We start from the raw sequence: 12559 nt of genomic DNA, 5'->3' as shown, positions 1-12559 counted from the left end.
CACAATTCGGTACGTCGAACGTCGATATTGATTGAGATCGGTAAAGGAACACTTTTTGGGAAAACGTGTGACACCAAGCGCTCAGATTTATCATGCCATTCTGTTCGTCACTCCATCATAGGTGCAAGCAAAGTGCAAACTGCCAAAAACCTTGTGCTCATATGAAGGTGATATTTTTTTTTGTTATAATTCTCATCTCATTAGTCGAAGTAATATGCTGAGATTTATTTTTAGTAATTAAATAGTTTTTGACACACTTGTTCGCGTCGTCGGTCGTACGGCACTTATAAATATAAATAAAATCACAGTTTTATCACGCCATGCGTTCATGGCCACGTATATAGAGTTTCCTTTTTCGTTTCTTCGTAGTACTTATGGATTACCCTGGTTAGCGGATACGGTTTTCCGCAGTGTCCACGATAATCATCCAAATCGAGCGAGAAAGCATATATTCCAGCCAGGCGATTCTTTACCGCCCAGTCAATTTTCGCTCTCAACGATCGTTCATCCTCGTAGCCAATCCACTCGACACTGTCGAAGGCATACGGACATTGTGCCGCTTCGTCCCATCGTATCGTCATGTTGGGAAGAATTGTACAGATTTCACAATACCCTAGGTATCCGGGTTCGTTGGTATACTCTCCAGCAGATCCTGCCCCAATAGTTGTTGCTCCGACGGCGTTGTCCTCCGGGGTGGATAGAAGATACGTCCTGCCGAACAGGGGGACACCGAGAACAACTTTGTTGGCAGGACAACCCCCACGTAACCACTGGTTGACTCCGTTTTGAACGTTCAATCCTTCGAAGTTACCTTCGTCGTGTGCACGGTCTGCCATCGGACTATGTACGTCCGCAAAATTATTCCACCAACCGCGTAGATCGTAGCCAATTACGTGGATAAAGTCCGCTGCCCTGTTGAACATTGTAATGATTAGAAGTGATCGGTGAATCAGAAATTATTAGCATTACTTACTCGCATAGGGCATCAATTTGGTACCCGACATCGATCCGTGAACGATCCGCTGGAACTTGCACGCTGACCTCCCAATCTCGCCTGGCATCCGTAAATGCCTTCTGCAGCTCTCGAATCAGATAGTAGAAATTATCCTTATCAGTGACGTTTCCACCGCGTTCGAAGTTCCCTGGGTACATCCAAACCACCTCCAACCCATCGAAGCTATACTTGTGCAAGAACTTCACCGCACTGGCCACAAATCTTTTTCTTCGCTCACGGTTTTCAGTCATCTTGCTAAACTTCTCTCCACCATGACCCCAACCACCGATGGCGGCCAGCAGTTTCAAGTTCGCAAACTTATCCTTCAGCGCCGCAAACCGACGGAACCCATTTTCTCCTATATCGAAATCCGGTTGCATCGAAGTCACCTCGTACGTTTTCTCGTGTATGGCCACAAAGTTGTACACCACATGTGAACAAAGGTCTCCGGGAATGTCCTCGATCGTGTAGGCTCCATCGTTCTGCCTCGCACGGGACCACGTCGTGTAGTGGCAGATGAATCTTCTTCCGTTGGAGCTATCGTCGACGAGACCTTCAACTCGATCGACCAAGGTCGCGGAGAAAAACACCAACAACAAAGCCGAGAGCGCCACTATAAGAGACGTAGATGATCATTAATTAAGTATGCAATGTTTCGCACTATCGATCATGAGAACTGATTTCAATAGAGTTGATGATATCAGCTAAAATCTGTATCTGTATTAGCCTAGTAACTACACTTACCACCTTTACTGGACATGTTGATGTTGCAACGGTCGTGATCAAACCGCAACTGAACGTGCGATCTACCGCTACCACCGGTCTTTATTGATGCGCTGATCTGGAAAAACTGGAAATGTGAAGCTGTTTATAAACACATCTATTATGGCTGTGGCTCTACGGAGATGACTAATGTGTGATATCCCTACCTAGGTAGAAGCCCTTTTGCGATTCGCAAGTCGTCTGTGGTTGCGTGAATGTCGATGAATAACTTCCATAGAGTGTCTCGTAGCAAATTGCGCCCTGGTAGGGAATTTGGTGCGTTGCTGATCTGCTGCAAAGTCGTTTGTTCTTTGTGGTAATAATGGTTTGAGGTAGATAATACTCTGGAGTTTTGATCGCGTAATGTTTCTTGGCAACCAATTGAGTTGCAATAAAACGTGTGAAGCTCTAGTAAATTGTTGGTCAGCTCGTGATCTGAGTAATCTTTAACAGGTCAGTGCGGAGAGTGGGATGTTTTTGTTTATATCGACAAAATACCATTTTGTTGTTGTTGTTTATGCATTTGATTTAAAAGGTTTGATATGATTTTGAAAGTGCGCTTATTTTGACATGCTTTATTCCAAAAAATCCCTATACTTCGCGCACCTAATCAATGATCAAAAATCCATACAAGCAAATTGTTGATAAGGCCTAATAAATAAACAATGCCCATGAATGCATAAAAGACCCAGTGACTTTTAGCAAAAATTACTGGTCTTCTGGAATCGATTAATAACCACCTGAATTTTAATATGCTCACATAAAGTGAACTGTTTTGTTCTGAAATTATCGTAAAATATACCAAAACTTAGTTAGCCCAGACCACGATAAACTGGGTTTTTCTCGGATTGCTGTTTTCCCACATGCGTTTATGAGCAGTATAGTATAGAAGGTTTGTTGAGAAAGATGCACATTGCACACATTATATGCATTGCTGTCGATAGAGATACTTATACTGATTTGAAAGCAAAAGCAAACAGTCGGATTTTTTTAGTCTTCAGCGTATCAGCTTCCGTCATTGGTAGCTTCAAATTGATTACTAGGATGGTTTTTCAAATTCATTGGGTATTTCCCTATACTCCAAACAAAAAAGCATAATAAATTAAATAAGTTCGTTTTAATTTGCAATCAGATTGTCTATCAGATTCTGAGAGTCATAACAAGCTGTGTGCAATGCATTCGCATTCTAATGACCTGATCCATTCACAGTGACCTACTACTGTTAACTACTCCGTCGACCCAGGGTTTCCAACAGATGCCTTTTAGTTGTTTTTATTTTGCATGGAAATCCCAAAACGAGATATTTTTTAATATGCATTGTGTAGGCTTCATAAAATTGTAATAGCCGAGAAATGGCTGTACTTTTCAATGTGCGCCGAATTTTAATTAGCGTAAATTAACACACCTTCTCAAGGGGAAAGACCAACCGAATTGGAAACAACACAACATCACTTGTCTGTGCCGTACACTTTCAGATATTCGGTATTCATCTCACTATTTTTTTTTTCTTGGGTTAGGGGCTCGCTTTAGCAAGAAAAACCTGTTTTAACGACAATCTTGGATGGTTCAGCCGGTTAATCCAGCTACTCTGTTCATTGAAGACCACTACTTCCTATGTTTTTTTCTTTGTGACTGAATTACACCTTGAGCATTCGGTTTAAATTTGATACCTTGTATGAACTGTAAACAGCAATCTTTTATTTTTTGTTGAATGATGCGAAAATTGTAAATCATGGTGAATCGAAAACATTCGTTTAATTCCTGTTTGATCAATATCAGATAGTGATTTTCTTGTTAACCGCATCATCAAGAAAATCCCACTCGGTGACATTTGATTGGCATCTGGAACAATTGGGATGCTACGTTCGTAATTGTATAAATCGCCTGAATCATAGAAGGAAATTTCTTCTTTGCTCTGCGCCAGTTCATGTGTAGGTAAATATTTGAGATTATTGCTTTAAATTGTGCAATATATGAGCCTTAGGATTTTATACAAAGATACATCATCAACACAGAACTTTTCTCTTCGAAAACTGTCAACTTCCAGACGACGGTGTGGTTTCCGTAAGAGGTCCGCATGCCGTGGAGTTGCAAGGACCATTGCAAAATTCCTTAAATAACTTGTCTTCTTGGGCTAGGAATCTAGGGATCAAATTCTCGCAACAGAAAACTTAACTGGTAGTGTTTACTCGAAAGCGGTACCCAGCCCAAATGCAGCTTAATCTTTTGGACAGAAACATTACTCAATCATTGTCTTTCAAGTACCTTGGGGTCTGGTTTAATTCAAAGTGCATTTGGAATGCCAAAATTACGTATTTGAAGCAAGAATGTCAACAGAGGCTCAACTTTCTCCGTTCAATTTGCGGCACATGGTGGGGTGCTCATCCGGGAGACCTCATAACGCTTTATAAAATAACTATTCTCTATGTTCTAGAGTACGGCTCTTTCTGCTTTCTGTCGGCAAGAAAATATCACATAATAAAATTCTACGTATTGCTCTCGACTGTATGCACTCAACGCATAACATGAGTCTCGAGGTTCTGGCAGGAGTAAACCCCTCCAGAAACGTTTCTGGGAGCTCACTCTCAGAATACCAATCAAATGCGGAGTGACAAACACACTTATAATTGAAAATTTTGAAGAAATTCTTGGGCTGAACAGACAATCTCGATTTATGAGAATCTATCATATCCAGACCATGCTCACTTCACCAATCGCAGTTCCTCAATTGAATATGATCTGACCATGAAACAAGCAACTCATGGTATTTCCGGATCAACTTTGACCTATTATTGACCAACAAGTCAATTACACGAAAAGACATTTTACAGACGGGTCCCGTCTCAATGGATTCACTGGCTTCGGTGTCTTCAATGAAAACTATAGCGCCTTCCGCAAGCTTCAGGAACCTTGTTCCGTATTTGTTGCTGAGCTGGCAGCAATTACAATCCTCGGATAGTCTCAGCTCGAACGAGGCTATTCGGTCGATGAAACAAGGTACTTACTTACTTACTTAAGGGTCCTGTGCACCACCAGCGCGGCGGTGCAAAGGGCCAACGTGAAAGACTTCCATCCTGGGCGGCTTCCTCGCTTTTGCCTTGACCTGGGCCCAGGTCAGATTCCTATCGACTTGCTTAATTTCCTTATTGAGGCTCCGCCGCCATGAGCCCCTGGGTCTGCCTCTGCTGCGATGTCCTGCCGGATTCCAATCCAGCGCTTGCTTGCAGATTTCGTTTCCGCCCCGTCGAAGTGTGTGGCCGACCCACCTCCACTTTCGCTCTCGAATTTTTGTTGCTATCGGCTTCTGATGACATCGACGATGGAGCTCGGCATTCGAGATCCAGTTGTGAGGCCACCATGCACGAATTATATACCGCAGGCATCGGTTGATGAAGACCTGCAGCTTTTGAGTGTTCTCCGCTGATACATACCACGTATCGCTGGCGTATAACAACACAGATTTCACGTTCGAAATTTCGGATTTTGGTGCGTTGACTTATCTGGTTGGATCTCCATACGTTTCGTAAACTCGCAAAGGCAGCCCTAGCCTTCTTGATTCGTGCACCTATGTCGCTCTTGGTCCCGCCGTCCGACGCTATTTGGTTGCCAAGATATTGGAAACTTTCGACCTTCTCCACTGCTTGACCCACTACCGTAAAGTTGGAAGGGTTGCCCGTGTTGATATCCAACGATGTGATCTTGTTGACTTTGATGGTGAGACCCGTCGCAGAGGAGCGTTCGGCTAGGTCATTTAGCTTACTCTGCATATCAGAGCGCCGTTGTGCTAGTAGAGCAACATCATCAGCCAAATCGAAGTCGTTGAGATGCTCCATGGTGATAGGCTGCCAAAGCAGCCCACGGTTCGGTACACGGTCAATTGCACCTACCATGATCTCGTCGATTACGATGAGAAACAGTAGCGGTGATAGTATACATCCTTGTCTCACACCAGCGACTACCCGGATAGGGTCGGACAAGGCTCCGTTATGCAGAACTCTGCACGTGAATGCCTCATACTGCGCTTCGATGAGGTTGACGATTTTATCCGGGACTCCCTTGCGTCTCAGGGCGCCCCACAGATTCTCGTGATTGAGACGGTCGAAAGCTTTTTCGTAGTCAATGAATACTAAATAAAGGGACTCTTGGAATTCATTGACCTGCTCCAGGATGATGCGGAGCGTGACAATATGGTCCACACAAGATCTTCCGGCACGGAATCCTGCCTGCTGCCGTCGGAGAGTCGCGTCTATCCGATTCAGGATAACTTTGCACAGAACTTTGAGAACAATACACAGTAAGATGATGCCTCGCCAATTGTCGCACACAGTCAGATCCCCCTTCTTTGGGACCTTCACTAAGATGCCCTGCATCCAGTCGGCCGGAAAAGTCGCGGTGTCCCAGATATTACAGAATAGTTGATGCAACATTTGTGCGGATAGCATGGGGTCAGCTTTGCGCATCTCTGCTTATATGCGATCGACACCTGGAGCCTTGTTGGATTTCATGCTTCGGATAGCTGCTTCAATCTCCTGCAGTGATGGGGCCTCGGAATTGACGCGAGTGATGCGCCGCACCCTAGGCGGATCATGCCGAGATGTTGATGGCTGGTTGGCCGTCGAAACTTGAAGAAGTTGTTCGAAGTGCTCAAACTAGCGTTTCAGCTGGTCAGTGGGGTCGGTAAGCAACTGTCCAGTCGTGTCCTTCACTGGCATCCTCGGGTTCATCCTTGCTCCACTCAGGCGTCGTGAGATATCGTAGAGGAGGCCAGTGTTTGCGGCTTTCTCCCCTTCGTCGGCCAGGGAGTTTGCCCACGCTCGTTTATCCCGTCTGCAAGAGCGCTTGACTTCCTTCTCTAGAGCCGAGTACCGTTGACGGGCTTCGTTCTTGGCTCCTCTGGTTCTCGCCCGCTCTATCGCGGCTTTTGCTTCTCTACGGTCCTCAATCTTCCGCCAGGTTTCATCTGTGATCCACTCTTTCCTCTGGGTGCGCAGCTCACCCAAGTTGTTCTCGCTTGTTTCTATAAAGGCATTCTTGATGGCCGTCCATTGTTCTTCTACGCTGCCACCTTCTGAAACGTCCGCAGCTCGAGTCTCAAGTTCTTCAACAAAATACCTTTTTACCGCTGGATCTTCAAGTCGGCGTGTGTTGAACCACCGCCCGAGTCTCTCCTCCCGTCGCTGGATCCGCGCCATGCGTAGGCGGATTGCGCCGATTAGAAGGTGATGGTCAGACGCGATGTCGGCACTGCGTTTATTCCGGACATCAAGAAGGCTCCGTCTCCATTTTCGACTGATGCAGATGTGGTCGATCTGATTTTTGGTATGTCCATCACGGGAAACCCATATGACTTTGTGCACTGGCCGATGGGGGAAGAGCGAGCCCCCGATCACCATGTCGTTATTGCCACAAAATTCTGCAAACAGCTCACCGTTCTCGCTCATTCAGTCCGTGTTGTCGGAGCCGATCTTCGCATTGAAGTCGCCAGTGTAGATCTTGATGTCATCCTTTGGAACCTTATCCACGATGGCAACGGGTTTATATCAAAATACTAGCCAACACCCAACCGGTGGATGTAAGATTCGCTTACAATTATGTGGGATTCATCATCAGAGGATGTAAGTGGAGAACGCATGAACCGAGGATGCGATATACCTAGCTTCGGTCCAATGCAAGAAAATTGGAGACCGAAAAATGTAGAGTGTATTAGTGAGGTAAATTAATTATGTCGAAAAAAATAAGAAAAAGGTTGCCGACTGGACAAGAACAACGAACGTTGCGATTATCAGACCTGTGCTTTCTCCACTGCTCTCTCCATGCTTCTGAATATGGATAGCCTAAAAGCAAACAAGAAGCGCTCATTTCCTCTCACACTCGACTTCGTATGCTTTTTCTGCTGGAGAGATTCGAGGCAAGGATGTGCGTTGTTCTACCATGTCATACATAAAAATCAAGGCAAATGCTTGCTTGTGTAGGTGAAAGCACAGACAGAACACGAAATAAAAAAGGCAAAAAACCATTACATCGCCTGCAAGGTCAACTTCTAACATTCGTTGCGATGTTCATGAACAGAGGATGATAGGAAATTAAACTAACATTCATTGTAATAGATTTTTGGTTTGCGTGAAGGTTGCTAGTTGTTTGATCTCATGATTTAAATTGATCGCATTGACAAGACCTACGATTAGAACTAAAAAAAAATTGATTTAAATCTTGTGTGAAAATTCTGAAAATCGACTTGAAAACATTTTTTAATTATTTCTTATTATTTTATTAGCGAGATTTTTAGCACAATGACTAATTCATCTCGTCATCTCGAAAAACATAGTTTTAATAAAAATACGTTTAAAGTTTCGCATCTGCTATACGTGGTTACAACTATACCTGCGCTGTTCAATACGAATTTGATAGGTTTTCTGTGTCTACCACGTACTTCACAACCTCTTTTCGTAACTTACAGGTACAAAATATCATTATAACATCTAATGGTTTCATAAACAGAATGCGACTGAAATTTTGATTTACTGTCAAAATTTCAATCGCATGAAAAGCTGAGCTAAAATGAAGGAAATCTATCCAAATTTATTATGCTCGTCCTTCTCGGTCATTCTGGTAACTGAAACAAGCTGGGACGAAAGCGGGAAAAGTGAAGAAATCTTTGGAAATGCCTTTAATGTATTCAGAGACGACAGAAATTTTCATACAACTCAGAAGAAGTCAGACGGTGGAGTCCTTATAGCTCTTTCGGCTAATTTTAACTCAGAACTCCTCTTTACACCAAAATTTACAGAATTTGAGCATATTTGGGTGAAATCACACATAGCCGGTGAAACGCACGTGTTCGCCTCAGTGTATTTCCAACCATGCTCATAAAAGCACTTTTGAAGCCTTCTTCCAAAGTGCTGAACAAATTCTATCTGAGCTTCCTCCTGAGGTTAAAGTTAACATCTATGAAGACTTTAATCAACGCCATGCTGACTTCATTCTGGACTCTGAAAATCAATGTATCTTACTCCCAGTGTCAATTGGCAATTATTTTTAAAGAATGTAGGAAATGTCGAAATTGGTATAGACGTGTTCTGCAAAATTTTATCAGAAATAATTTCGGAAGAAATTCCTTTGAAGAAAAAAAAGACGCAACAGAAACTCACAAAATCCAGTCTGGTATAACAGACAAATAAAAAACTTGAAAAATTGGAAGCAAAATGCACATAAAATTTATAAAAAAAACACAATAGTAGTAATAATTTATTAATTTATTTGGATATATGCGATCAACTGAATTTAGCTATCAGTACTGCATTTGAAGAATTTAATGCAAACACAGAACATGAAATAAAATCCTGTCCAAAGAATTTCTTTTATTACGTAAAAACCAAATTAAAATCTGACAATTTTCCTTCAATAATGCATCTTGACGAAAATGTCGGTGATAGCTCGGAAAAAAAACTGCTATCTATTTGCAAATTTTTTTCAAGAAATCTATACGACATTTTCTGAAGAAGATTTTGCGACCGCGATTATTTTGTATTTTTTCCAGAGTTTTCGAGGGACATTGGCCTCGATCGACTTCAAGTGCAGGTTATTTTTCAGGCTTTAAAAAATTTAGATGCCTCAAAAGGTCCTGTACCTGACGGCATCCCTCCAGTATTTATTAAATGTCTAGCAATGGAGCTCACTGCTCCATTGTTTTGGCTTTTTAATGTCCCTGGAATTTGGAACCTTTCCAAAAATTTGGAAAAGCCCATTCCTAGTGCATATCTTTAAATCTGGCCGAAAATCGGACGTACTTAATTATCGTGGTATAGCCATTATCTCTTGCTTTCCTAAACTTTTCGAGGCAATTGTCAACGAAAAATTATTTCTACAAATTAAAAACAGAATTACTGACATGCAATACGGCTTTTTCAAGGGTCGCTCGACCTCGACAAATTTACTTGAATTTATCGAGGAATTTATAGTCTATTCATTGAATGCAATGGATAATGGAAACCACGTAGAAGCTCTCTATACAGACTTTAGCAAGGCTTTTGACCGCATAGACATACCAATGCTACTTTTTAAATTGCAAAAAATTGGAATTGAGTCAGGGCTCATAAAATGGCTTGAATCATATTTAACTAACCGCCAACAAATAATTAAATTCAACGGAAAGAAATCGAGTCCAATTCAAGTCACTTCAGGCGTCCCCCGAGGCTCTCATTTGGGACCTCTTCTTTTTATTCTATACGTAAACGACATTTCTTTCATTCTCAAAAAAAACTTAAATTGCTTATTTATGCCGACGACATGAAGCTCTTTTTGGAAATAAGAAATGAAGAAGACATCAATATATTCCGGAATGAAATACACACATTCTACATATGGTGCAAAAAAGTTTATTAGAATTGAATGTAAAAAAATGCAACTTAATATCATTTAGTAGGAAAAGAACAACTTCATATATTTCAATTGTACTAGGAAATCAAAATGTAGAAACATGTGAAAGAGTTAGGGATTTAGGAATTATCTTAGACTCTAAACTAATTTTCATAGACCATTACAACACAATTATTCACAGGGCAAATAACATGCTAGGCTTTATCAAGTGCTTTAAATAAATAAATAAATTTAAGAAAACAAAACTGTATTCGAATATATACTAGTCTACGTTGGTTGACGAAATAAAATAAATTCTGAAAAACTTTTTTTATAGCGAAGTGAGTGCAAGTAACTCTGAATCCATCATCAAGAAAAAGTAAACAAACGAAAACACACTTTCAGCGTAACGAGTAAAAATGTAACTTAAATTCGGACTCTGCCACGAATAATATTACTTGTGTAGTTCAGTCTTAGTATTAGTCCAAAAATCAACTAGGAATTACTCACACATAAAAATACATTTGGCCGAAGCGAAGACATTTTGGCTCTTTTTCATAAAATAATACACTCGCTATTACTCCTACGTCTGTTTATTTCAACTCATCTCATTATTCGGATGGTCGACCCAAGAAACCGCCGAAATCGTCATCATCCTTCTCAATATATTCGTTCAACTTCCGGGTCAATGGGTAGGGTTCATCCGAACAATCCCCTAGATAGTCGTCCAAATCCAAAGAGAATGCATATATACCAGCCAACTGCTTTTCCTTGGCATACTTTATCTTCTCCTCGAGAGATTGCTCATTCTCATATCCTATCCACTCGCGACCTCGGTAGGTATAAGGGCACTTGCCTACGTCATCCCACAATGTTGGCCAAGGTGATCGCGAGATAAACTTCGGGCAAATTTCACAGTACCCAAGGTATCCCGCTTCGTGGGTGTATTTGCCAGCCGCTCCAGCACCCGTCGTTTGCGATCCGATGCCATTCTGTTGAGGATTGGCCAAGGTGTACGTTCTACCAAACAATGGAACACCTAGCACCATTTTATTTGGCAGACATCTGTTCGTGAGCCAATGCTGCACACCATCCTGAATGTTGATTCCACGGAAGTTGCCCAGATCGTGCGAGCGATCGGCCATGGGGCTATGGACGTCGGCAAAATTGTTCCACCAACCGCGGAGATCATATCCGATGAGATGAACAAAGTCTGCAGCCCTACAATGATTAAGCCAAATTCGAACTCTTAGATATGGGTTCCAACGAAACAACGGTATACTTACTCGCATAGATCGGCAATGTCGTAGCCAATATCAAGCCTGCTTTTATCCAACGGTACTTGAACTGTCACCTCCCAATCTTTACCGATCTTCTGGAAGGCTCGCTTCAATTCCTCCACCAAGTAAACCAAATTGTCTTTATCGTTTCCATTACCACCTCGTTCAGGGTTTCCCGGATATAGCCACGCAATCTCCAGTCCATCAAAACCGTACTGTTCCAAAAACTTTACCACGCTTTGTACAAACGTTTGCCTGCGCTTCCTGAAGGCAGCCATTCTGCTAAACTTCTCCCCACCATGGGCCCACCCTCCAACGGCGATCGTCGTTTTCAGTGTGGGAAAGTTTTTCTTCAGATCAACGAACCGGCCGAACCCGTTTTGTACGATGTCGATCTCACGCTGCAGTGGCTTCAGCTCGTACGTATCCTCATCGATACCAATAAAATTGTATACCACATGGGTGCAGAGGTTTCCCGGGACGTTCTCAACGCGGTATGATGCCTGTCCGGAGCGACCCTGGGACCAGGTCGTATAGTGGCAGACCAACCGCCGAGATTGCGCTGTTAAAGGAAAAATCAAGTTAAAAATACGTCCTGATCATATAGTTATCAACTCTTACCATCATTGATCGCCTCAACTAGGGCAACTGTGGCACATAGTGCTACTGTAAACAACAACACACTATCTGTTGAAAAGAGAGAATAGGTTCAAGGTCAATATCATTCCACTATTTCCACATAACAGCGATGTATACAACATGGGATTTCCCCTTTCAGGTCATAAAATTTTATTTGCAAACAGGTCGATTCTTCACACTCCTTTTTCGCCTGACTACGGTGTATCGGTTAACAGCCGGTTTCCGTTTGTAAACAAATGCTGCTACCTACCTAATTAACCGCACCGAACGAGATTAAGACGAGAGATAGGAAAGACACTTACCCTTAAGTTCCATGCTGTCTCATGGAGAATCCAACGAAAACTGTGATCGCAGGCGATCGATGCGGACAGTTTTATGTGAGTCTCTCTTTCGTTTAGAGAGGATTGGGATAGCTTTCGCAAAGAGAGTGAATATGCGAACTTATCTCTGAGATTGATTTAACATTTGAGAGCGAAAAGACTGAAGTTGAACGTTTCATTTTCTGATTATCTGGAAAATCCACGGTACT

General features: G+C 42.4%; 2 protein-coding genes across 2 annotated transcripts in view; both read right to left on the bottom strand.

Annotated features, from left to right (window-relative positions):
- Positions 1 to 200: 200 nt before the first annotated feature.
- On the bottom strand, positions 201 to 1840 carry LOC135700326 (endochitinase-like). Its single transcript, XM_065220819.1, has 3 exons — positions 1739 to 1840; positions 974 to 1607; positions 201 to 912 (listed from the first exon to the last, which is right to left on the bottom strand). The coding sequence occupies exons 1-3, from the start codon at positions 1752 to 1754 to the stop codon at positions 327 to 329; spliced, it is 1236 nt and encodes a 411-aa protein (XP_065076891.1). The 5' UTR covers positions 1755 to 1840; the 3' UTR covers positions 201 to 326.
- An 8854-nt stretch (positions 1841 to 10694) lies between these two features.
- Positions 10695 to 12559, bottom strand: part of LOC135700216 (uncharacterized) — a 43969-nt gene continuing 42104 nt past the window's right edge. Inside the window, exons 8-11 of the mRNA XM_065220663.1 lie at positions 12333 to 12351; positions 12013 to 12078; positions 11398 to 11953; positions 10695 to 11332 (exon numbers count right to left, since the gene is read on the bottom strand). Of these exons, the coding sequence (XP_065076735.1) occupies positions 10723 to 11332; positions 11398 to 11953; positions 12013 to 12078; positions 12333 to 12351 (1251 nt within the window). The 3' untranslated portion in view covers positions 10695 to 10722. The remainder of the gene's footprint in view (positions 11333 to 11397; positions 11954 to 12012; positions 12079 to 12332; positions 12352 to 12559) is intronic.

This window comes from Ochlerotatus camptorhynchus, unplaced genomic scaffold (assembly GCF_037179485.1).
Source record: "Ochlerotatus camptorhynchus isolate MF236.1 unplaced genomic scaffold, CSIRO-AGI_Acam_v1.1 ptg000011l, whole genome shotgun sequence".
Classification (NCBI taxonomy): domain Eukaryota; kingdom Metazoa; phylum Arthropoda; class Insecta; order Diptera; family Culicidae; genus Ochlerotatus; species Ochlerotatus camptorhynchus.
Note: the sequence above shows the minus strand (reverse complement) of the source record. Positions and strands in the feature narration are given on the sequence as shown.

Bases quoted from the DNA above. Each gene is read 5' to 3' on its own strand.
- LOC135700326 (XM_065220819.1), bottom strand. The intron at 913-973 runs GTAAGTAATGCT...AATGTTCAACAG, and splicing joins CAAATTGATGCCCTATGCGA to GGCAGCGGACTTTATCCACG.